We start from the raw sequence: 25,860 nt of genomic DNA, 5'->3' as shown, positions 1-25,860 counted from the left end.
TGCCCTTTGGATGATGTTCTGAGCGTGCAGTCACTTTCTGTCTGCCTAAGACAGGCCACCCCGGGAGGGAGGGGCCAAGCAGAGCGCATCTCGGCCCCACTTCCCACTCCCCAGGGTGGGCCCTCTCCGAGCTGTCTGTCTGCTTTCCTTCAGCAACGGGGGGAAAGCCCCCATTGATTTCCTTCCCTGTTCTTTGCTGTCTGAATCTGGTATTCCAAGGATGGAGAGCGAAGGGTCCACGTCCACCCTCCTTCCTCTACTCACACAGCCACACAGAGCAGGCCTCGCTGCAGCCCCCAAGCCACTGGAGTAGGTCATATGCACTACACGCCATACCCACATACACAGACACACACACAACGCACAGCACACTGCGTACAAACACACACACGCATGTGCATGCTTCATACTGAGATGAGCACGGGGGTTCAGACATGACAGGCGTGTGCTGGTGCAGGGGCCTGGGCTTGGAGAGGCAGTGCTGGCAGTTGAGTCCATCCAGCCCCCAGGGACGGCTTCATGGACAGCTGGGTGGGCGCTGGTCTGGGAGTCTGTCTTGGAGACAGTGATGGTGCTGTCTGCGGCAGGCTGCGCTGCCCTGGGCCCTCCCCACATCTGGCCTCCAGGGCTACCTTGCCTCCACACCTGGCAGGACTGACTGGGGGAGGGCAGGAGCGGGTGCCAGCCCTCCTGGGAGCATTGGATGGCAGCTGCATCCAGAATTTGTGTTCCCCCAGGGGAGCCCAGCCCCCGTGTCTGTGGTTCGTGTTTCCCAGAGGAGGCTGCCTTTCAGAATGCTCCTTGGCTTTGTTTAGAAGAGCGCTCATCTGTCTCAGCCTCGTCTGAAAAATCGCCAGGCTCGTTCCACTGCAGAGGAACCGCTGTAGTCCTAGATCGAGAAGCCGAGTCTGTCCTCTCCGTATCTTTCCGGGCCTTTGAATTCCCAGCAGTCCTGGCATTTCAGCACCGCCCGCATGGCACAGCCCAGGACACCAGCCTTGGCCTTTCAGCCTGGCCAAGGCGCCTCCTCCTCTGCCTCTCACCTTCCTCATGGCGATAGTACTCATCTCAGAGGGCGGAGGCAAGGATTCCAGGGGACCACGTATGTAAAGAGCCCAGTGCAGTGCCAGGAAGATGATAAACACTCAGTGAGTGGCAGGCACTCCTCCCCGCCCCCTCCGGCTTTGCCTTCCCTTTCCCGGGGGACTGAGTTCGGAAGTGCCCCCGCTAGGTTCAGACTCCAGCTCTGCCACTCCCTGTGCAGCCTGGGGAAGTTGCTAACTTCTCTGACCCTCGGTTTCCTCATCTGTGAAATGAGGACAGTCATAGCTTCTAATTCAGAGGGCTGTGGGTGGAGCTGGAGCAGCACCTGGCACACTCACCAGTTGCCATCAACACCTCTACCACTGCTCATGCTGAGGCGGACCAGAAAGACAACAGAGGCACCTCTCACTCATGCAGTATCTTGGGTTCAATGCCAGGGAGGCCAGGGCTGCCCCTGCCCTTCCACAGTCTCCATCTGGCTCCACAGATGCTTGGCTAGGGTCTGCTGGAGGATGGGGAGGCAACACAGGCTTTGGCATCAGAAACCCAGCTCAGCCTCACCACCTGGGACTTGGAGCGAGTCCCGTAACTCACTTGGCTGACTTGTGGCACAAAACCTGGTTTCGCTACCTGTGCAGCCTTTTCCCTGCCATTACCTCCACACACTGAAGCTGGGAAAGCTTCCTCAGCCTGCCCCAACCACCTTCACCTTCTGACACAAGGTTTTCTTGCCCCCGCCTTCCCGGCACAGGTCCTCCTGCCCCAGGGCCACCCCTCCTTCAGGGAGCCTGGCTCAGTAAACATTTTGTCGGTTGAACACACGAGGTGCTTCCCTCGTACTCCGTTTGCTTCCTTGTGTCTGCATCCCCATCCCCTGCCCCCGGCCTCCCCACAGCAGGCAGAAGGGCACCAGGCCTCACTTCTGCATCGGCCTCACCTTCTAGCCGGGGGTATTCCCGGTCTAACTAGTATGAGAGCGAGGACGTTGACAGAGTCAGTGTGGGAGCCAAGCTCAGCTTTAGTTTCTTTCCTTTGCAAGATAGATAGGATGAAGCCTCCCTCACCAAGTAAGAAATGTAAAGCACGCGACGTGGGCATGCTCAGTGCGAGTCCCATTCCACACAGGGCGGTCTCCTCCACAGGCACGTGTCCCCACCCCACATAAGCCTGGCATTTGCCCCAGCCCTAGCCAGCAAGTCCAGCGATGGGCACCTCCAGCCATCCCGGCGCTGAGGGGTGACACTGGCTTCCCGGGCCCGAGCGCTTGGCCTCCTCGCTGTCACGGGATTCCCTTCCAAGCGGAAGAAGACAAAGATTAATTTGTTTTTAATTCATCTTCTAATTGCTTTCTTCTCTAAAGAAGGCCTCCACAAAGCCCAGGCCCAATCCCTGGGGCCATGGTTGTTTAAAATAAAAAATGAGGCCACTCGGCAGGGCCACATTTTTAATCACTGGAAAAATCCTCCTGGCATCAGGGCATGCAGCCTCCTGGCATGTGACTCCCTGGAGGAAGCCCAGCAGAAAGCGTCGTTGCCGTGGGTTCAGGGATTCCCCCTCGGATAGGGAGGCGAGCCCGCCAGCAGTGCCGACTGCTCGCCTACTAAGCGTGAGAACTGTGGGCGTGCAGGTGATGTAGAAGGTCCTGTCTGCGCTCAGTCCCCCAGGCCCCAAGAGACCAGGCCTCAAGAACGAGACAGGCCTGGCCAGTGGCGTCAGAAGTGAATGATGCCTGGGCTGGGGGGACTCCCTCTAGATGGTACTGACAGGCACTGCCAGAGCAGCCACTGGGCCCACTGCACACCCCACTTCCAGGGCCCCTGCAACATGCCGTCCTAATACCCACGCGCCCTGGCTCCTCCTGTGACCTGCTGTCCTTATACCCCAACCCTGGCTGGCTCCTCCTGCGACCTGCTGTCCTCATCCCCAAACCCTGGCTCCTCCTGCGACATTGCTGTCCTCATCCCCAAACCCTGGCTCCTCCTGCGACCTGCTGTCCTCATCCCCAACCCTGGCTGGCTCCTCCTGCGACCTTCTCATCCCCAAACCCTGGCTGGCTCCTCCTGCGACCTGCTGTCCTCATCCCCAACCCTGGCTGGCTCCTCCTGCGACCTGCTCATCCCCAAACCCTGGCTCCTCCTGCGACCTGCTGTCCTTATACCCCAACCCTGGCTGGTTCCCCAACAGGTCTGTCCTGCGTGCTCCTAGGTTCACTGATTCACTCAGCACAAGTTACCTGAGGACCTGGAGGGCGCCAGGTGCCACACCAGCACTGAGCCAGCAGTGGGAGCTGGGGCAGACACAGGCTCGGAACTCATGGCTCCCCGAATTACAATGACCTCTCAGGTGACCTCAAGGCTGGCCGAGGGCCATCTCATCACCCCTGTCCTGTTGAACCCAGGCAGCCAAGACCGATGGCCTTGGCCGGTCCTTCCCAGGACCCCTGGCAGTGACAGCTCCGTGTGCTGCACAGCTCCTGGGGTTTCCCTGGTAGCCACACCCTGTGTTCTTAGTACGTTTTGCCCATTTGACAGATGAGGAAGTGAAAGCTCAGAAAGTCAGTCAGTAAGTGGTGGGGCCAAGGCTAAGTCTCTGATGAATTGAATGTGGTTTTGCACCAGCAGGAGACCTGTTTTCAGCCAGGGGAGGAAGGCGTGCTGTTCATCTTGTGTCACGGGTTGGGGGGTCTCTGGAAAACAGAGGCTGGCAAGCAGCGCCCTCAGGTCAGCACGGTGGGAAGGAGAGGAGGAAGCAGATGGACAGAGAAAGAAGCTGGCAGGCCCAGTGAGGATTTCAGCTGACCCACGGGAGTTGGGATGGCTCCTTGGTGTTACCCCGAGTTTGAGTGAGGTGAGGGGCCCAGCCTTGATACCCTGTGTGGATCAGTCACCGCATGTAGGTCACCCCAGGAAGGGGCTGTGATCTCGGTCACGGCAGCACTCCCGAATCGAGGCAGTCTTGGAAGGGGCTGTCTGCAGACAGCACCCAGAGTGCCTGTGGACTGTGGCTCTGGCCTTGATTCCTGAAGGGCAACTTTTCAGACCAGCTGCACTCCTGGGAGCAGATGTGGGAGCCCCAGGTGGTACAAACTGACCAGTTCTTAGTGACATCTGCTGTCAATTGTGCAGCTGAGACCAGGCAGTCAAAGGGGAAAGAACTTTGGGGGTCACTCATTAGATGCCCTTATTTCCCAGGGAAGGAAAGTGGGGTCTGGAGAGGGCCAGGCTCCTTGGGAGGTCAGGAGCAGGGCATGGAGCAGCAGCAGGCTGGGGGACCTTGGCTGTTTCAAGCTAATGGTGGCTGCCACATGGCTTCACCTTTCCCCACAGAGCCAGCCCGAGCTAAGAACACACTGGATGGTCTCTCTTTTTGCACTTCTCCATTCAAGATTGAGACGTGCCCAGATGAAGTCAGTTTGATTCAGCAAATATTTATGGAATACCTGCTCTGTGCCAAGGAGCAGGATTGGGATGCACAAACAACCATGATGGGGGTGTTCCAGCTGAGCAGACAGACACACAGACACCTCGCTGTCCCATGGCCGCAACACAGGCGAGGAGAAGGGGGTGGCATTGCCCAGCAGCATCATGTGTTGAGGTGGCAGCACTACTCATAGAAGTCCTTTCATCCTTGCAGTCACCCTTAGTCCATGTTCCAAATGAGGATTCGGGGACTTGTAGAATGGGTGGCTGGCCAGAGGGCCACAGCTAATAATGGCAGACATAAGGCTTAATGGGACTCATCTGACTCAGGCAAACAAGGAGGGTATGATCAAGGCCTCAGGGGAGGATAGAGAAATCTGGAAGGAGTACAGAAGGCTTGCAGCAATGACTTACTGCATCCAGACTTCGAAGGATAGATGAGCATTCAGCAGCCACTGGGAGTATTTCCCCTGAGAGAAGAGCAGAACAAATCAGTAAAATGGTAAAATGCATGAATGGCTATTGGGAAATCTGATGGAAAGTGAATAAAGGGAGGGAGGAAGGAAAGGGGGATAGATGGATAGATGAGGGATGGATGGATGGGTGGATGGATGGATGGGTAGATGTTGGATAGACGAATGGATGGATGGATGGTGGATGGTGGATGGTGGATGGATGGATGGATGGTAGATGGGTGGATGGATGGGTAGATGTTGGATGGATGGATGGTAGATGGGTGGATGGATGGATGGGTAGAAGTTGGATGGATGGTAGATGGGTGAATGGATGCATGGGTAGATGTTGGATGGATGGATGGTGGATGGGTGGATGGTGGATGGTATGGGTGAATGGATGGGTAGATGGGTGAATGGATGGATGGATGTATGGATGGATGGATAGATGGTAGTGGATGTGGGTAGAGTGGATGAATGGATGAGAATGTAGTTTTTGGTAGATGGACAGTAGATGGATGTTGACCTCCCATAACCTTTGGTGGATGGGTGGATGCTGGATTGATGGTGGGTAGATGGTGGATAGATGGATGGTGGATGAATGGATGGATGGACGGATGGATGGATGGATGGATGGGTAGATGTTAGATGGATGGATGGATGGATGGTAGATGGGTGGATGGTTGGATTGTGGATGGTGGGTGGATGGTAGATGGGTGGATTTTGGATAGATGGATAGATGGATGGTAGATGGACAGTAGATGGATGTGTGAATGGTGGATGGGTGGATGCTGGATGGATGGTGGGTAGATGGTGGATAGATGGATGGTGGATTGATGGATGGATGGATGGATGGGCAGATAGTGAGTGGATGGATGAATAGTGGATAGATAGGTGGATGATAAATTAGTGGTGGATGGGAGACCCAGCCAATAAATACAAAGGGGCAGCAGCCTGAGGGCGCCTCTTGTCTGCTGGAGGATGGATGGATGGATGGATGGATGGATGGATGGATGGATGGATGGATGTTGGATGGATGGATGGTGGATGGTGGGTGCTGGATGGATGGATGGTAGATGGGTAGATGCTGGATAGATGGGTGGATGACATGTAGTCTAGTGTTGTTGAGTTTGTGGAGGCAGAACAGGTTATGTCCAGGTCTTTGTTCTAGGGTTGGGGCATGGGAGTCCAGATACCTGGGCAGATAGAGCTATATTGGTCACCCTAACTAAGAACCTCACAAAGCTGAGATCAGTGACTTTAGAAGTGAAACAGGGGAGTCCCACCCTGTTGCTGGTGGCCACAAGCTAGTATTGGAAGCAAGAGGGCAGTGGGAAGAATCAGAAATGAGCAAGGCTAGGGCATGGCCCTGGAACCAGCAGCAGGGATATGCAGGGGCAATCTGGTGTCTGAAAGGGCCAGGCTTACTTATGTGCCATGGCGGGGGTCAATCCCAGGTGCTTTGGGCCTGGCCCCTGGGCATCCCCAGCCTCTGGACCCCTGCAAAGATGCATTCTGTCTAGTTCTGGCTGCTGATCATTGCACAGCCAATAAATCCACTGTGATTTCCAGACTAACACCTGACAGAGTTGGGCCAGAGGTTTCAGACCTGTGGCTGGGTGGGCTGACTATGTTGACCTCCCATAACCTTTCTCCCAGGCAGGGCTGTGCTAATTTTAAATGGCATATTGATTGGCCAGGCAGCCATTCCCTAGGATGACCCCATAGCCCTGCTGGCTTGCCCTGGCGCAGCTCACGAGGAAGTCTTCTCCCCTTGTTCTTGGCTGTCTGCAGCCCTTGGGGTGGGCCAGAGACTCCACCACACTGCCTGGCAGAGGGTGGGGGCTCTTGGCTCTAGTGCTGGAGTCACACTTGGTTTCTCTGTGTTCAGCGGGGTGAAGACCCACCTGCTGATGTCACCTGCTGCTGCTCCAGGGAACAAATGGACTCCTGGAGATGGAAGCAGTTGGGAGTGTTTGTGAGCTCTGCAGGTAGAATCCCAGCACAGGTGGGGACCTGTTGAACAGGTGCAGTTTGAATGGTCCCACGGGACTCATCCCAGGCAGGCCCAGGGTGTTCCTGCCCCCTCAGTGCTGGAAAGCTCATTTAGAGAAGCTGCATGGTCTTTGGAGAGAGGCCAGAGGTCTATCCCCAGGAGCAGGGGCCACAAGCCAGCTTTGGGGGTCCCAGCAAGTCTTCTCTGGTTCAGGCTGCCTGGAGAACCCCTCAGCCTGTGCCCAGCACAGCTCCATGGGCCTTTTCAGCTGGGGTGCAATGCAGGGGTGCTGCCTGGCCGTAAGGTCCTCCTCTGCACACTGAGGAGATCCAGCAAAATAAATACAAAGGGGCGGCAGCCTGAGGTCGCCTCTTGTCTGCTGGAGGTGGCTAGGGTGGAAGAGGACAAAGAGGCATGGTAGACCTGAGCCTGCTGAGGCCTGGGGAAGCGTGGTTTGCCTCCAGGGTCTGGTAAATCAGCATTCATTCTCAGGGTGGCTGCCATAATGGAGAGCAGGAATCCTGTGCACATCTGGGGCCCCGGATTGAATTAATACTTGCAGCTTTTGGGGTGCTCAAGCCCCATCAGAGAAGCCTGGGGAGTGGGGAAGGCTGGGCAACCCCTGGTGGGTGCCTCAGGACTGAGGCGAGGTCTGTGCCACACTGGGGCAGCCAGGGCTCCTAGGGACCCTCCTGTATCCAGGCCCCGCCACTCCCAGCTGAGATGGGATGGGGTGGGGGACACTCCTCACCCGGTGTTGGAGTGTGTGGGCCACAGTCTCCCCTGCAGGCTGTGAGCTCCTGGTCGTCTCTGTGTTGCCAGCCCAAGCCTAGGGCAGAGGGAGTGTCCGGGCCCATCTCCCTTGACCGGGTCCTCAGGAACCTCCAGGCTGCCTGTGGCCCCGCTTCTAAAAGCCCCTTGCCCAGAGTCTCAGCAGGGAGGCGCTCTCCACTGGGCAGCCCTGCCCCCTCCAGTCCAGCACCGGGGCAGCAGCTTACCGCCACCCGCTCATCCAGCTGCCTGGCTCTGGCGGTTCAAGCAGATGGGCCACTGGAAGGTCCTTTTGCATCTCGTGTCCTTCCCGTTTGTGCTCCAGGACTTTGTAGTTCTATGTGAAGCTTCGGCTGTCACCACATCAAGAGTCTGTTTAACCTCGTAAGCACTGACCCAGCACCAGGCAGGGGTCAGCCCTGGGCTGTGTGAGGACAGTCTGGGGGTACGGGGTGTGAGGGGCTCCTGGCATGCTTCATGACAAGCATGGCACCTTTTCATGGTAGGAAGAAGTTCTGGACACGGCACCCAGAGATGAGAACATGAAATAGTGAGCCTGTTGAAACCGTTCAGCCCGTTGCTCTCATGTGACAATGGGGACGCTGAGGCTCAGAGAGGTTAAATGATTTACCTGAGGTCACACAGTAAGCCATTGAAGGGCCAAGGTCGTCTATCATCTGTCCATTCATACAGCAAAGGTCCCCCAGGAGCTCAGGAGAGACAGCCCTCAGCAGCAGATTCCCCTGTGTGCCATGCAGGCCATGGCAGGTTGCTGGGGGCTGGATGTGCTTCAGGAAGTCTTCCTGGAGCAGGTGCTGCAGGAGCCCAGCTTTGGAAAGGCCACAAGGAGTCAGCAGGAGGGAGGGACAGATGGAGCAGGGGAAGTCACAGAGCACTGGGGTGAGAGACCACAGGGCGGGGGGTGATCAGACAGCCTTGAACTTGGCCTTGAATACTTTGGAGGAGCAATTGAAGTCGTCATTTCTACATCCACGATCACTTTATGTCTTCCCTCTGGAAAATTTCTTCCTCCTGCTGTCTCCCTGCTGCACACACCAGGAGTCCAGAAACCTGGTTTTCAAGCCTGGCCCTACTGCCAGAGTTCAAGGTCTAGAAATCCTGGTGGAGACCCCATACAGGCCCCATACACACAGGCCTTGCTGGGCACTAGGGCCTGGGGGGAGGAAGTGCCAGCCTGTTAGTGGAGGTGGACCCCTGCCCCCAAGGTAAATGCCCTTCTAGGCGGCACACATGGGCACTCAGGTGCAGAATGCTGAGGGCAGCAACTGAGGTCCCTGGGAGGGAAGGCTTCCAGGGAGGAGAGGCTGCGCTGGACAGACCAGTGGCTGATACCCAGGCAGAGCCAACAAGCAGCCTATGCAAGGCCCGGCACAGAAAACCAGCTGCAGCCCCTCAGTACTCCTGCATGCCCCCCATGCCAGCTCTGACACCTGCAAATCTCCACACACCCGCTCTCACCCCTGCACACCCCATACCCACTCTGACCCCTGTATGCCCCCCACACCTGCTCTGACTCCTGCTCTGTATACCTCCTGCATCTTCTCTGATCCCTGCACACACCCCCACCTGCTCTGACCCCTGCACACCCCTCACATCTGCTCTGACCCTCCCGTACTCCTTCCCTTCCAGGCCTCAGCTTCCTCCTCTAGGAAAGGGTCTCATGATTCCTCCAAACCCCCTGGGTGTTGACCGTGCCCACGTGTATGATCTGACTGGCAGCTGAGAAAGTCTGAGACTGGGTTGGCATTGTGTGATGAGGACAAGGGCTCAACACAGAGCCACACAGAGCGGTGGGGGCGGGGGCCCTGCCTGGGTGGCGAGAGTCTTTGCTTTATTTAGACAGGCTTGAGAGAAGATGAAAAATGAGAGATTGAAAAGGTAGAGACATTGCTTGGGGACAGAGGAGTCATTTTAAATTCTCTGCTGTTCTCAGAAAGCTGTCTTTGCATAATGCTACCAGCCGGCAGGCATATTTTCCATTTTTTCCCCCTTTCTTTTTCTTCTGGTTTATCTTCAGTTGTCTGAAGTGCTTGTCCAAAAAGAGAAGGTTGAAGGGGAAGGACTTAATATAGTCATTGTCTCCGTGAGCCAAAGCGTTCCCAGTGCAAAAACACAGCTTGCCTCTGTTGGGAGAGAAGGGACTGGAGGCCCGGTGCCTGCCTGCCATGGATGCCCAGTGTGGCCGTGGGCACAGCAGCGCACGGGGGCCCTGGTGCTTCCTCCTGAAAGGGAGGGCTTGGTTAAATGAGCTCCGGTGGCCTGTAAATGTCACAGCTAAATGCTGTAACAAACAGCCCCAAATTCCAGGGACCTAATGCACCAAACTCATTTTGTTTATATCTCATGGTGTTCTTGGTGCAGGCAGCTTTCTGGTGCTCACCTGGGGACCCAGGCTCCACAGTGTTCTGGCTCTGACCACCTTGTGTCTTCGTCCCCTGTATGTCCCTGCCTACCCTGAGGCTCTGCCCACCTGAGGCCCCACCCCTAGGGGCTCCCCCACCCCGTAGACCTGTCAGTCCCATAGCCTGCCTATCTTGCAGCTCCTCCCTCCTCCAGCCCTCAGCCTGGAGATGGGGGACTATAGGATGGATGTGTTTACAGTCCAGGTTTGTCATGTCCCCCTAAGTCCCCTTGGTCTGGACTTGATCTTGTGTTTCCAACTCACTCTCTGGGAGAGGGGCTGCAGTCTGTGCCCAGGAGGAAAGGCGATGGCTTCCCAGACAGCCTCTGCAGCTAGAACCTTCTCGAGGTCGAGTATTCCATGAGAGAGCAGGGAACCGCCTCATGGAGGGGGCACATGTGCAGGGCCTTGAGACACAAAGCTGGGGTGCCACCGGCGGCAATTGCAGGAGCCCAGCACAGAGGGCAAGGGGCACAGATGGCAGCAGATGCCACCCTGAGCACAGAGCCGTGGAGTGAAGGTGCGCACTGGCCTTGGTGCCAGGGAGACCTGGGTTCAAGTGTTGACTCTGTCTCTTTAAACCAAAATAGGCTTGTCCATCAAGTGAGCAGGACGATGCCTCGGAACGTCACTAAGAATGTTCAGTGAAGCAGTGCCAGCGTGCTCGCCATGGGCACGTGGAGGCAGGCTGCTGCCCACTGACTCAGTTTACTCATGTGCTATAGATTTGTACATTTGAGCTCAGAGAGGTGAAGTCTTGGCCAAAAGGCACATAGCAGCAAGGCGGTGAGCCCAGTCCCTGGTCTCCCAACTGCCGGCTCCATCCAGAGGCCCTGGCTTCCCCTTTGCCCCCCTGCCCTGCTCTCTGTTTGTCCCCAAGGGAGGCCCCAGCCAGGGCAGCAAATCCCAGAGCCTCCTGGGCCTGAAGGAGGACTGGTTTCCCTCAGCAGCCCATGTCCTGCCCCTGCTAGGATGACCTGGCCCGTGTTCAGGCTCAGCTCTCTGTGCACAGCCCACCCCGACTCACCCGCTGTCCTACCAATCGCTTTGAGCGTGCTGAAGGCGGAGCTGAGCTGGAGCCGCTGCAAGTGCATGGCCTGGATTAACCCACAACTCCTTCCTCAGCTCTCCTGGGTGTGGGAGCCAGGCACCAGTGATTCACACCCCTCTGTTCATTGGGCATTTCTCTCTGGCCAGGATCAGAGCTCAGCCCTCTCCTTCACTCTACGCACCACCTTTCCCTTTTTTGGACAAGGAAGCAGAAGCTCTGGCTTCTGAAGGGGCTCACCCAGGCCCCTGAGTCAGCACCTAAGCTCCAACCATCATCTCACATCCAAGCCATAAAGCCTTCGACCCGAGGATCTTGGCCTGGTATCCGTGGAGGGTGTCCATGGGCTGGGAGACCCTGGCCTCAGTGTGTCGTGTTGGTGACGGTGTTTCACCCCATCCTCAAGGCAGCCACGGCCACCATCCCCAGCAGGTCCTGGCCATGCAGAGTGTAATCAGGAGGCCTACCTGGAAGGGAAGTCCTTCTCCTCTCCAGAGCCCACCTCCTGCACATCCCCGGGGTCTCCCCTCCACAGCAGCCCTGGCATCCCTGGACAGAGGGTGGGTGAGCTCAGGAAGCAGAGAGCCTCCGATGAGAGAACTCCAAGCTGTACAGGTCTCCTCTCTAACTTCATTTTGCCCTAATTTTAATTTAATTCCCTTTAATCTTTAATGAAAAGTTGTAAAAGTAAATTATTTACCCAAGAGAGCCCAACAGCTCCTCAGGAGCTGTTCTCGACTTGAGGGTAATTACACATGCGGGGCCAGCACCACCGCCCTCCCAGGATGCCGGGGAAGAGGCGTCCTGGTTTATGAACTAATTAGCTCCCTCAGTAACTGTTAAAAATGCATGCCATTTGGTGGATTGAGAGCGAAGCTCCAGCTTCACGAAGTGCATGCCCGGACAGTCGCTGATGGGGGCAAAGAGCCCGTGTTCTGTGTCCATGGGGTCAGCGGGAGTGTAGCCGGCTGGAGTGTGCAGAACTGGGCCTGCCTCGGCTCCTAGGGGAGCAGTGCTCTGGGACACAGAGACGGAGCAAGCCCTTCTTCCGTCTCTGTCACCCAGGCTGTGTCTCCCTGTCTGAGCCTTCCTTGGGCTCCAGCACCCTGAGAGAAGGCCCCTTCCCAGCAGTCAGGGAGGGTCTGGAGGTGAGGAAGGGGTGGTGGAAAGGAGCAGGGGTGGGGAGGGGTGGGGACTGTGTGATTTGACACATACCACCCAGGCTGTGCACTGCCTCTTTGACTAGACACTCTGACACAGCACCGTCACCCCCGTTTCCTGGCCATGATCCACGCTTCTCACTTCTTTTCCAAACTCTCTCTGGATACACAATAAAGAGGCGAAATAAAATGCAGAAGGTCTGGACCGAGGGAAACCATATTGGCATAGTTGGTCAAGATGTGGAAGAGCAGTTGTGCAGGAGAGGCTGTGAGTGCGCATTCGCGCGTACCCGTGAGTGAACGTGTGTGGCAGTGGCTGTGAGTGTACAGTCACTGAAGGCCAACATGGTGCTTTAGGTGGATTCATGTTTAGTTCTGAGCTTCCTAACAGCCAAAGTGAAAAGGTCAGTTACTTGGCTGTCATCAATAAAGAGGCAAGACATGCCGGGCTGGGGGCATTGAGTAGCTAGCAACCAACTACGTTAGCAGTAGAGACAGTTCACCAGTTATGTTAGATAATTGGAAATTAGAGGGTTTTATATGGGACGTGGCTGCCTGCCCCCCACCCCCACAGGACAGTTGGCCTGGTGTTGGTGAAGGGCAGGAAACCCTGGCTTTATAGTCCTGTCTCATCTCGGGTCTTGGCTATTTTACTTCTCCATAGAACTTCTTTTGCTTCATCTAAAGAGGGAGAAAACTCCTTGATTAATTTTGAAGCCAAACCTTGCCTGAATCAAATTTGGCTCTAAAATTTAGGACCACCCAAGATTTATGTCAACTAGAAAAATGTGTGTCTTCTGAAATTTAAGAGTTAAATATATTATAGCTGAGGCAGGCTTGATAGAGCCTTAAAAACTTGACTCACTTTGTTCCTCGGTCTTCAAGTCATGTATTTCCACTGCATTGTTCTTGTCTTTATATTTTTAAATCCCAAATTAGATATTTGCAACTGAAGGCTACTTAGTCCCCTTTTCTCGCCAGCACAAAAGGTTGGAGAGTAGAGTTGTGGGGCCAGGTGGGGGAGGCGTCGCTGGGAGTTTGAGCTCTGGAGGAAAAATAAACCTTCAGCAGCCAGCCTTGAGGCGACGTGCCCTGAAGGACAAGTGAACAGATTGTTGGATGAGCCAGTTGGACAAGAAATCCACAGATCATTCCTCTGTCACTGTAAAGTAATTTGCACATGACCCTGGGCCCTGCAGACATTTTAGCTGTTTCCTTCAACCACCTAAGAAGCCCACGGTAGCCTCACCCCACCACCTTCCACATTTTCTCCTCCCCTGCTCCTCTCAGCCCACTCTGAGTGAGGCAGACATGGCTTGTGCATTGGGCCTGCAACCCTGGACACATGCACAGCAGAGACTCGTGCTCAGCACCACCCTAGACAGAGGAAACTCGCCTCTCTAGGGTGCAGTCAGGCAGGTCTCTTGAAAAGTCCACTGTGGTTTGAAATCTCTGCTGTAGACTGAACCCGAGTCCACAGGTGGGGGCTGTTCTTCTCCCACAGATGCAGCATTTCAGTGAATGTCTCCTGGGTGCCAGGAGTGTCTGCCAGCTCCCCACCCCCACCCAGCCTGCAGATCAGAGTTGAAAGCAACCGCGCATGCTGGGCCCATCTGACCTGCTGGTCCTCATGTCCTGAAGGTCTGGTCTCCATCTGGCCCCATCTCCTAGCTCCCTAACCCCTGAGTCCATCCTGCCTCTGCCTGTGGCCATGTTCTGGGTCCATAGTTTGCCCAAAGTTTGGGTCCTGACCCTCTCTGGTGGCCCCTGACTTGCCTGGTCCCTGATTGTGTGCTGTGTTCTGCTGTGCTTGAGGGAAGAGACTTCCAGCTTCAGCCCTGGCCTGCTGTCTGGCCCCAGGCTCCAAAATGTGAGAAACTCCCAAAATACGGAGGTCAAGGGCTTGGAGTTCTAGAGGGTTCTCATGGCTCATGGACGTTGCAAGCAAAGAGGACTGCACAGAAGGGCCATTCCAAACAGCTGTCCCAGGCTGGTAGGGCACAGCGGGGCTGTCTGCGCAGGGAGCAGTGAGCACCGGCAGCAAGGCACGTGAGAGAGAACGCACATGAGAACTACGGCAAGATACTACTTCACCTCCACCAGGATGGGTGAACCAGAGCCAGGCAACCACAGTGCCATAGAAGGCGTGCAGCAGTCAGGCCTCTCCCGCGCCGCCGCTGGGAATGGGGGTGCAGCCGCCTTGGAAAACAGTCTGGTGCTTCCTGAAACCGTTAGACAGAGTTGCCATTTGACCCAGCAAATCTGCTGTCAGGTGTACACCCAAGAGAAATGATAACCCGTGTCCACACAAAATCTTCTCCATAAACGTTCATAGCAGCACCACTCATAACAGCCAAAGGTGGAAACAGCCCATGTGTCCCTTGGTGGATGCCTGATGAACAAAATGTGCCCCATCCAGACATGGAGTATTGTCCCATCATGAGAAAGAACGCAGCACTGACCCATGCTGCAGCACGGGTGAGCCTTAGAGACATCGTGCTCTGCGAAGGAAGCCAGGCACCGGAGCTCACTGCCCTCCGCTTCTGTTTATATGGGAGTCAGAGTAGGGAAATGTACGGCTCGGGAAAGGTCATTACTGGGTTGCCCAGGGCTGGGGGTGGAGTGGGTCTGGGGGGCGGGGCAGTGATGGCTAAAAGGGTACAGGGTTTCTTTTGACGGTGATGGAGATGTTTGAAAATGGGCTATGGTCTCACATGCCTGAATATACTATGAACCACTGAATCGTACACTTTAAGTGGGTGAATTGTGTGGTATGTGACTTTTATCTCGATAAAGCTATTGGAAAACAACAACAACAAAAACAACAAAACCAGACCAAGTCCAGAGCCCAGGAATCCAGCGGGGGCTCAGCACCTACTGCTGTTCACCTGAGACCAGCTCCTGAGCCACTCGCCACCTCAAGGGCTTCATCTGTCAAATGGAACAAGGGCCAACCCTCCTACTGGGGCTGCTCCAAGGACTGAATTAGGGGAAGGGGAGGCCGTGGGTGCAGGTAGGGCAGGCCGCTTCCCCCACGTCCTCCACCCTCCTCCTGGGGCTCATTCCTGTTACAGAAACCTCTGGCTGGAGTCCCAAGCTGTGGAATCAAATGGGAATGGCAGCTGCCCAGGGCTGGGCCTCTGCATCTCCCTGGATTCACCCCTCCTGGCGTTGCTCCTGACACAGCCAGACCACAGTGGAGGCGGTGTTTGGCAGAGCCCAGACTGGAAGGCCTGCACCAGCCCCACATCTGCCCTCCAGCAGCCTGAGTCCTGAGCGGGTCATGACAGCCAGAGGTGGAGAGGCCGAAGGACGGGCCTGCCCCAGGACGGCTCCAGTTGGGGCCCCTGTCCCCACAGAGCACCTGAGCTCACCGCCCGCGCGGGCCTTATCCTGTTGAACATCACCACTGGAACTGCCCCCTCTGCCGACCACTCTCCAGGACAGGGCTCCCAGGCCTGCTTCCACAGGGCCCCCACGGGGCCCAGGCAGCTCCTGTCACCTCTCTACACCTCAGCGTGCTTCTGCAAATAAAGCTGCACCTGCTCTCTGACCTCCTGGGAGGATGTGGGCGCTGAGTGAGACACACTTTACCACCTGTGAGCCTCGGCCAGCCTGCCTCCCCCTGCCCAGCGTGCGCGCATTGCCGCGTTCTCAGCCCCCACAGTGGCCCCCTGACCCCATGCACAGGCTGGCCAATGGCTTCCTTTCTCTGTGCCCTGCCAAGCCCCTCCCTGGCGGGCACAGCCTTTATTTATAGCCCGTGTTTCTACCAGAGCCTGGACGTGCTATAGCGTGAATGTGGCAGGGACTTCAGTAGGAATTCTGGGCCAGACACAATTATGTCCGTAACTCTGGCTGGTATTAAATGTGAAGCAGAAGCAGGGCCAGGGGCAGGAGGGCAGAGGGGGCCGGTGCTGATGTGACACCTTGAGGAAGGAGGCTGACTGGCTCCCAGGAGGTTCCTTACACCATGAGGTTCTCCTGCATACGTCATCTCTGGAAGCGTACTGTCGTGTATGGGTCCAGAGCCGAGCATTGTAGCTGGTCCTAGAGTCCTCATTCGGGACGCACTTCTGGGACATGGCCCTGGTCCCTCCTGTGCCAAATGGTGCGCTAGCGGTTTGAATGGGGCAGGGCACAGCCAGTCGGTGGTGGGGCCAGCGTTCAAACCTGGGTATCTAACCCCAAAGCCCAGTATTCACTCACTCACTCGTCCATCTATGTGACCAGCAGATATGAAATGGAACTTGTGTCTGCCATTTGCCTGCCTGTGCTGGGTATTGGGGACACCACGGTGAATGAGACGGCCAAGTGCCAGTGTTCCTGGGGCTTCCTGACGAGGAAGAACACAGGTAGTTAATAATGAAACAAATGGATAAACAAGGTCGCTTCAGATCAGATGCTAAGGCCATGAGAAAATACATGAATGTGGCCAAGTGGCTGGCAGGGGCAGGAAGCCCTCTACTGTGTGGTCAGGGACAGCCTTTCTGGCAGGGCCAAGACCTGACCATCAGGATGGGGCTGGTAGGGAGGTGAGGACGGCAGGTGCAGAGGCTCTGGGACAGGAAGGATGTGCTGGAGGGACAGGACAGCCAGGGAGCAGTGGTGGGGAGGACACAGCCCGGGAGACGGGCTCTGGGAGGAAACTCGTAGGGCCGAGGAGACCAGAGTTGGGGTGAGAATTTCATTCAAGACTTTCTTTTATTCTGAGCATAAACAGAAGCCACGGGCCAGGCAGGCGAGGAGCATGGAAGTGACACTGCCTACTAGCGTCTCACACTAGAGCTGTGGCCGTGCAGAAAGGAGAGGGAGCAGCCAGCCAGGGCGGGGCGGATGGAGGCTGAGGAGAGGCCCAACTGCACAGGCACTGGACATGTCCCACGCTGGGGCTGGGTGTCCGGGAGGAGAGGACCCAGCTTGAGCTGCTGCCAGTGGTGGAGCCACTCTACTGGGGAAGGCATGGGGAAGAGGGGCTGGAGGAGAAAGTGGAGAGTGAGACCCCGTGATGCCCGGTTGAGATGTCAGGGTTGCCCAGAGGAGCACGGGCCTGCGGCTCAGGGCCTCTCCACTGCTTGTTAAATAAATGAATGATGTGATCTTAGCCTGGGGCGCACTGGCTTTCAGAAGCTGGGGGCGGGCAGGAGCCGACATTCCTGGAGCAACTTGTTCTGTCTGGCACTTCTCATAGAGGATCTGACACTCACTCCACATCCCTGAGAGGAAGGCACGACCATTCCAAACGAGGAAGCTGAGGCTCGGAGAGCTGTGCACCCTACCCAGCGCCGTCTGCCCCAGGACCAGCTCTGCGCCCAGGCTGGGTCTCCCCTAGCGGCCTGGGAAGTGGTGGCCCTGAGGCTGACTGGGGCCCCTTGGGGGGCTCTGTGTGTGTCCTCAGACCCCTACTTGTGTTCGGCTCACCAGCTGCTCTCACAAGTGACCACAAGGTTAGTGGCTTAAACAGCACATATCCCCGCCATGTGGTTCTGGGGTCCAGAGTCTGATCGGTGTTGCAGGCTACCTTCCTCCCTGGGCTGGCGTTCTCCAGCTCCTGGGGTGCCTGCACCCCGTGCGCCTTCCCCCGTCTTCATAGCCAGCAGCCAAGTGTGCACCTCTCCTGTCTCCCTTCTTGCCTTGTAAGGACTCTCCTGACGCCATTGGGCCCACTCCGATGACCCAGGGGCCTCTCCCCTTCTCCAGGACCTCCATTTCATCACATCTGCCAAGCCCCTTCTGCCATGGGAAGGGACATACAGGCTCCCGGGACTGGGACATGGGCAAGTGGAGGGGGCACATTATTTTGTCACCCACATGACCCCCTCTGTTGGGAAAGAAGTGCTGGGGATTCAGGAGGCTTTGCTAGGCACGTTTCGACCTTTAGTCATTCTGTCTTTCAGCTCATGACCCCTCTACCACTGGCGGCTGTGGGCACAGGAGCCCCTTCCCCTCCCTAGGCCGCTGCTTCCCTTGGATAGGGCATTCCAGGTCCAGGCAAAAAGGCTTACGGGGACCCAACATCCCCAGAGACCCTGGGTCTGCCTCCCTCGTGGTCAGAGTGTGCTGAAACTGCCTGCCTGGTGCCTGGCTCGGGAGAGGCGGGAAGGATCTGCCCCCGCTGCGTCCGTCCTCTCAATTGCATCCTACACGGAGCTTCATCAGTGTTCACAGCCAGCCCGCGGGCAAAGAAGGGCCCTGGAGAAGCTGTCGAAATGCAAAGCATCCCCGTCCTAGTTCTCCTCCGCTGCTTCTGCAGATCCACCCTCCTCAGGGAAGGCTGGGAGCCATGGTGGTTAGGATCAAGCGGCCCCTAACAAAACCCCACTTGACGTGGTCTCCTTCTACCCCACCTAAAGACTGGGGCTCAGAGAGGTGGAGATTCACAGAGAAGTAACTCAAACCCAAGACGGTCCATTCTCCAGCCAATCAGGAGCCTGGGGCCTTTGCTTCTAACAGCTCCTGGACAAACAGCTGTGCAAATCCCGCCCCATCCCGCCTGGGAGAGGGAAGGAGGAGCCAGTCCTGCCAAGAGGCGGCTCATGTGGTGGACCAGGAAATGGAGGGTGGCAGGAAGCCCGATGGGGTCCCGCCCTAGAGGACAGTGGGAGAAAACTGGACCCCACAAACCCAGACGCCAGACTCAGGGTTTCCCCGGAGGCGGGAGGGCAGATGACCCCCACCTGACGGCTGTGGGAAGGTGCTCTGGGGGGTGGTGAGGAGCAGCTGAGGGAGGGGACACATGCGCTGGCATCCCTGCCCACCTCCTGGGGGCCAGCCGGCCGGGCTGCTGCAGTCACAGAACTGGGTCCCGGTTCTACCGGTTCTAGGGCTCACGTTGTGATTGAGCAGCGGGCCCCCTAGAAGGCACCCACTCTTCCCAGCGGAAGCTAACAGGCAGGCTGCATGGCCCCTGGGCTGCCCGCTTTGTCCCTCAGGGCCTGCCTGGGGAGCGCAGATGGAAGCTGGGTGCTGGGGGAGCCAGGAGTAGAGCCAGCCCCTGCGGGGGCCACAGACGGGGCTGAGCTCCCAGCAGCACCCACGCTTTCACATGTGGTTCCTTCCCGTCCCTCAGCGGCAGTTTAGAAACTGCTTCAAAACAGCTTGTCTTTGAGAAACTTTTCCCATTATTTATCCCAGGTCCTTCCTGGTTGGAGTCGGAGAAGCCATTTTGTGATGGACGGTGGCCCTGGCTTCCCTTCTCTCCTCTTACATGCATGCTCCGTGCAGCCCTGCTCAGCAGGGTGGCTGTGGAGAGTGGGGCCCTGCAGAAATGAGCCCATTTCCTCGGATCCCCCGGGACAGGACACCGCTTGTTCGGGCCCGGAGTCAGAGAAGCGAATTGACAACAATGGATGTGGCTAGGTGTTGCTGCTGACGGGGTCACGAATCCTACCCGGGCACAGCCCTGCCATGCGGTCACACGTTCTCATTGCAAGGCAGCTGCGAGCATCGCCGCCATCATCATCATGGTCATTAGACCCGTTTCCACCGCATTTCTTAAGCTGTACTCTGGGGGTCCCAGGGGAGACCAAGGCATCCTTTTGAATTCAGGAAGCTTAATGCTCTCGGACAAAAACAGACCTCTGCTCTGCCCCGTCATTGGAAGATTTGCTTTTCCTCTGTGTCGTGGGGAAGAGTCAGCGTCAGGGGATTTGGTGGCTGTATGCCTGGATCTGCGCTGCTGGAGCTGTAGGGGCTGCCCCAGCTGTGGAGCAAGGAAGGAAACGGCTGCTTGCTGAGCACAGAAATGCATTAATTTGGTTGGCAGTCATTGTGGATGCCAGGCCTCGGGGTAATGTGACCCATCGTCCCAGTTTGCCTGGCACTGAGGGTTTCCTGCAATGCAGGCTAAAGCCAAACTAGCCCTGGGCAAACTGGGATAGTTGGTCACCCTGGGAGCAGGGACAGAGCAGAGAGCAAGACAAGTGCTGCCTGCCATTCCAGAGCACTTCCCTCCTGCAATGATGGCCACACAGGAGAGCCTGTGGCAGGAGCGCTCGCTCTGGCTGGGTCCTCTCTGCTCTTCACCCCTGCCCCCAGTCTGGGAGGTCAAGATCATCATCCCAGTTTCACAGATGAGATGGAGGGGGCAGCAGTTGGCAAACGGCCTTTCCCAGGGTGAAGGGAAGTCAGAGGCAAAGTTGGGACTGCAGCCTGGCCTCCTGCTCTGACAGGGCGTGGCTCTGCCCACAACCCCTGCCAACCCCTACCACCCTGGCCTCACACCTAAGTGCCACACATTCCTTCCCCTCTTCCTAGAGAGAAAGTAGCAAAGAAAGGTTCCACCAGCAGTGTTCACAGGGAGAGCTGGCTTTAAGCCTTCATCAGCTTTCTCTTCCCAAGGAGTCGTACAGAGCTGGGGCTAAGAAGGGTTAAACAGGCAGACCAGGGTGGCTCTGCCCAGAAGCCCACAGACCAGTCCTCTTCTGCCCCAGCAGTCCACACAGTTCTCTGGAAAAAAAAAAAAAAAAAAGCAGGGCAGGGTGGTAATGAGCCAACTACCCTTCACTGATGTGCACATAATCGCATCTTTCCTTTAATGGAACCAGCAACCAGGCCGCCCCGACATCTGCTCTCTCCATCTCCCCCCCTTTTATTCAAGAGGCTCAGACCGCACCTGGTTCGGTTCACTGTTCAAGAAACATTTACTGAGGCCTGGCTTGGGTGGCACAGAGGTAGAGGAGGGAGAAGAGCTGGGGATTGATGGGAGCCTCCTTGTACTGGGCTGCACAGCACAGACAGGTAACCAAGGCTTGAGACGAAAGCCACTGCCCCAACAGCACTGGGCCTCAAGATAAAGTCCCTCAAATGCTCATGAGTACTGGGGCATGCTGTGACTGAGCTCCTCACAGCAAGGATATGAGCTTGTCACAACTGTTAGCATTAGCATCAGCTCCATGTCACAGAAGAGGAAACGGAGGCCCAGGAGGTGTAGTGACACACCCCAGGGCCCCATAGATAGAAGCACTCATGCTCAGGTCCTTCTGGTCCTACCTTCTGGGCTCAGCAGAACAGACCAGCTGGGAGAACAAAGAGCCCATCTTCATGCTGTCTGCTGCATGTCAGGCACTGTTGGAAGTACTCAGGGGCACTATACATAGCCCAGTGGGCAGGGCCTCAGGACCCCCAGGCTTATCCCAGCCTGGTCAGACTCAGTGCAGGTGGCCCTGCACATCCAAAAGCATAGGATGCAGCAAAAGCTGGGATTTGAGGGCAAATCATAGCCTTGAAAAACACTAGAATAGAGAAAGGTGTCCTTTCCTCCAGGAAGCCTTCCCTGATGCCATCCCCACAGTGGCACAGAGTGAAGGGCTACTTCCCTGGGCCCTATAGTGAGCACCTGTTGAGTTCTGTATCATGCAGAGGCTTGGCATGCCCCAGCTCTTGGCTGAGCATTCCTTCTCCCACTGGATTGTGAGCTTGCTCAATAGTGGGTCGTGCTCCTCACACTGGCTGCAAGGGCTAGCAGCCAGCTAATAAATCTTGGAATGAATGAATGGGACCAAATGGTTTCTGCAGCCCCTTTCAGCTCCAGCCCTGAGGATGGGGGATGGGCACAGGCCGGGGGCCAGCCTTCCTGGAGGGCAGTCTGACCTATCAGCCTCTCTTAGAAATGTTTATTTCTCTTGTGCCACCCATTTCATCTGCCTCGCCGTTCCAGGAACATAAACTCAGAATTCAGATAGAGCTCAATATAAAAAAGGTGTGCATCAGTCACTTACACTGGAAAACAGTGGACACGAACCACATGCAGGTGACTCCCTAATAGCACAGGCCGTGTCCTCATCTCCTTATCGTAAACCACGCACTGACTTCTCTAAAATGAGAAAATGAGGACGCACTGGAAATGAATTTTTAAGAATTGCGTACCCTTAAACCTCTCTGGCACACGAGCTATGGAGAGCACTAATGTGCCAGGAGTCCTTCTTCTTGCGCCATGGCCACGAGATCCTCTGCTGCCTGCCAGGCCCCCACAGCCTCCCTGTGAACCTGGGACCCTGGATGGCAGAGGAGACAGGCCCAGAGGCTCTGAGCCAGGACTCGCTGGGAATCGGGTGCAGGGACTTTCAATATCCTGCCCCCTCTGCCCCCATCCTCTTCAGGGGTCGAAAGAGTGGCTTGGGGTCTTAGAAGATGCTTTCCTCCTCACCTGCATGTGAGGCCAGTGGAACTCAGGCAGGACAGTGGGAGGCCCGACTGCACCTGAAGTCACCTACTCTGGCTTGACCATGTGAGCCAGGCGGGCCAGTCCTTAGAGGACCTTCCTCTCGGGGCTGCAGTGAGGACACCCTACAGGGCCCTGCTTGCAGCCACGAAACAGAGGTCAAGCGCAGAGGGCTGTGGGTCAGGGTGTTTCCAGGATCCTCCGCTGCAGGGTGCTGGCAACAGGCCTGGCCCAGGATGCCAGTGACTGTGTTAAGGGGCAGAAGGGGTGGGAGCGCTCTTGTGGCCCACACACTCTCCCTAGGCGTGTCACCGTCATGTCATCCTTACTCCATGTGCCTGCCGTGATAGCCCACAGCACAGGATCAGCCACGGCAGACCGTAGGGCTCAGGCTGGCTCCCACAGCCACGCAGTTTGTACTCAGATGATGTGAAGTTGAATTGCAGGCTGCAAGACCCCCCAACTTCTGTGACCTCCACAACAGGGTCACAGCAGGTGGCCTTTGCCCAGCAGGAAGGGCCCTCCCTGTCTTAGCCTGCTAGGGCTGCCACAGCGAATGACCACAAACTGGGTGCTTGAACAACAGATGTGTGTTCTCAGTTCCAGAGGCAGGAAGTCTGAGACCAGGGTGTTGCAGGACCGTGGGAGGTTCTGGGGGCTTATTCCTCCCTCCTCCAGCTCCTAGGGGCTCCAGCTACCCTGGGCTCCTTGGCTCCTGGCTGTATCCTCTAGTCTCAGCCTCTGTCTCTGTCTGTGCTTTCTCCTCTTCTGCCCCATATAAGGACATTGTCACTCACTGCAGGGCTCACTGTAACCCAGAATGAGCTCCTATCGGGACCTTTCGCTTGATTACATCTCCAAAGACCCCCCTTCCCCAATATTCTCACATATCTTTTGGGGCTCACCATCAAACCCGCCACCCTGATCATCAGCTCGCTTCCATGAGAGGAGGCACACCCTCTCCGCCCCCGCCCCCGCCCTGGCCTCGGCCTCCTTCCCTGCTGCTGCCCAGTTAGGAGGCGTCGTCCTTGTCTGCAAGCTCTTGGGGCATGTGAGCAAGGAAGGGAAGAGGAGTTGAATCTATGCTTCTTTGCCCAGGCCCAGCTCCCTGCCTGGCAGGGTCCACGAGTGCTCAGGGTCCGCTCCCGTGAGCACCTGTTCTGTGCTGGGCTGTGTGTCAGGCACCCTGGACAGGATGAGGAAAACACAGTGCAGCCACTTCGCAGGGAGTGCCGGAGCCCACTGTGCGTTCCTCGTCGGGAACGAGATCAAGACACCACCTCCTGGGGTGTGCGGTCTTGCAGCCACTAGAGGAGAGGGACCCCGGGCCTGCCTGTGCTCCAAAGTTCACCTGACCCCTGAGCTGGGGCACTTTAGGGCCTGTAGGGCCCCTTCCACACCCTCGCCTCCACAGTGTCAGACTCTCACCTGGACAGGAGCCCCTGACTCACTAGAGAGCTCCTCGCCTTCCAGGTGGGCTGTGGCAGGAGGCCCTCCCAGAGGCCCCTCCAGTGGGGTGCAGACCCCTTGAGTCATAGCTCTAGCCACCACACCCGTCTTTGCCAGGTTCCTCTTCTAGAGTCCAGGAACTGGTCACACATCTGCGTCCCCAGTGTCCAGCCTGGCAGGGAGTGGGTGGCAGCCTTGAAGGGTGAAGGAGGGAAGAAATGAATGAATCAGCGACTGGGTGGGGTAGGCCAGCTGGGCCGTGCAGGCCAGCCCAGCCCCTGACAGTCTCGTGTCCCTTGCAGATGTGCTGGTGGATGGACAGCCATGTGACCGCGAGGCTGCGGCGGCCTGCCAGGTGGGCGACCCCGTGTGCCTGGAGGTGCGGCTGACCAACCGGAGCCCGCGCAGCGTAGGGCCCTTCGCCCTCACCGTGGTCCCCTTCCAGGACCACCAGAATGGCGTGCACAACTATGACCTGCACGACACCATCTCCTTCGTGGGCTCCAGCACCTTCTACCTCGATGCGGTGCGTGGTGGTGTGCAGGGCGGTCTGGGAGCCTCTGGCCATGTGGCCCGGGCCCTCATGGTCATCGTCCCCCTTCCCCGGGTGGTGGGCTTTGGGGTCAGCATACATCCAGCAGACGACAGCAGCAGGGGTTCTGTGGTCACGTGTGCACACTGAGTCTGAGTCTGCCCCATTCACTGCAGGAACTTAGACAAGCTCACCTCTGTCTCTCAGTCCTGGACAGTGAGGCCCTGAGGGTTGGTGAAGCGGGAAAATGTGCAGGGAATGGGAGCTGTGCCCAGGACAGGGTGCCGCTCTGTGATTGGACCCTGCTGTGGCATCACTGTGATGTCACTGTCACCCATCCCGTGCCTGCCGCTCCTCCCGCTGAAAGGCTCCAGCCCACACCCTCAGCCCCCACCTCCCACCTCCCAAGCTGCCTCTCAGCACCTCACTGTCAGGCCCCAGCACAGGCTGACATTCCATTCCCCTCTGCCCCAACCTCTCCCTCACTCCCTCCCACACTCGTGACCCCCTGAGCCCCCACACAATTCAGGAATGGGAATGTCGGCAGCTCCTTTCCAAGATGAAAACTGGCTCGGAGAGGTGCAGTGACCTGCTGGAGGGGGCACTGGAGCCAGGCCTGGGTGGCCCTCGCTTCACCCCCATAGCACCTATGTCCAGGCAGGTTCCCGGGATTCCTGGTGGCTTTGGGTGGCCCGTGCTGCTGAACAGACTGACACATCTTTCTCCTCCCTGCTCAGGTGCAGCCATCTGGCCAGTCGGCCTGCCTGGGGTCCCTCCTCTTCCTCTACACGGGAGACTTCTTCCTGCACATCCGGTTCCACGAGGACAGCACCAGCAAGGAGCTGCCACCCTCTTGGTTCTGCCTGCCCAGCGTGCACGTGCGTGCCCTGGAGGCGCAGGCCTGAGCCCGCCGCCCACTTCCGTCCCTGTTTCTCCAGGGCCAGAGGTGACCCTGCCTGGCCTCCCACACCCCCTACAATGCAGCCCCGTCTCCTCCTTCCCCCCCAGCCCCCTCCCAGCCCTCTCCTCCCGTTCCTCCTCTAGCATCTTTGCTGGGCTACGCAGAAGCCCCGGACATGGCAGCCCCACCCCGTGCCTCGCCCCTTCCCACACTGTTCCTGGACCACACACAGGCTGGAGCAGAGGAAATCCCAGAGCGGGTGCCCAGCCAGCCCGGGTCCCGGGATCCCTGCACCCGTTTCTGTGACCTGGGGCCCCAGCCGTGCTGTGCTGCTCACCCCAGCAGAGGGACCTCCCTGGTCCAGCCACTACCCTTCGGCCATAGAAATGGTGAGCATGAGACTGGGCACAGCCTGAGGGCGTGGGCAGCTCCCCTCCCTCCCTGGGCCTTGGAATCCCCCAAGGCTGGTTTTCTTCCTGGAGACCTCCGTGGGCAACTTGGCAG

At 57.2% G+C, this 25,860-nt stretch overlaps 1 protein-coding gene across 3 annotated transcripts in view; it reads left to right on the top strand.

The window, feature by feature from the left end:
• TRAPPC9 (trafficking protein particle complex subunit 9) overlaps positions 1 to 25,430 on the top strand; it is a 736,107-nt gene extending 710,677 nt beyond the window's left edge. For all 3 annotated transcript variants that reach the window (XM_058444536.1, XM_058444535.1, XM_058444534.1), the window contains 2 exons: positions 24,226 to 24,449; positions 25,193 to 25,430. In XM_058444536.1, coding sequence (XP_058300519.1) covers positions 24,226 to 24,449; positions 25,193 to 25,360 — 392 coding nt within the window. In that variant the 3' untranslated portion in view covers positions 25,361 to 25,430. The remainder of the gene's footprint in view (positions 1 to 24,225; positions 24,450 to 25,192) is intronic.
• The last annotated feature ends 430 nt before the right edge of the window (positions 25,431 to 25,860 follow it).

The sequence above is a fragment of the Hylobates moloch genome, unplaced genomic scaffold (genome assembly GCF_009828535.3).
Source record: "Hylobates moloch isolate HMO894 unplaced genomic scaffold, HMol_V3 SCAFFOLD_9, whole genome shotgun sequence".
Lineage (NCBI taxonomy): Eukaryota > Metazoa > Chordata > Mammalia > Primates > Hylobatidae > Hylobates > Hylobates moloch.
This window is presented reverse-complemented; position numbering and strand designations above follow the sequence as displayed.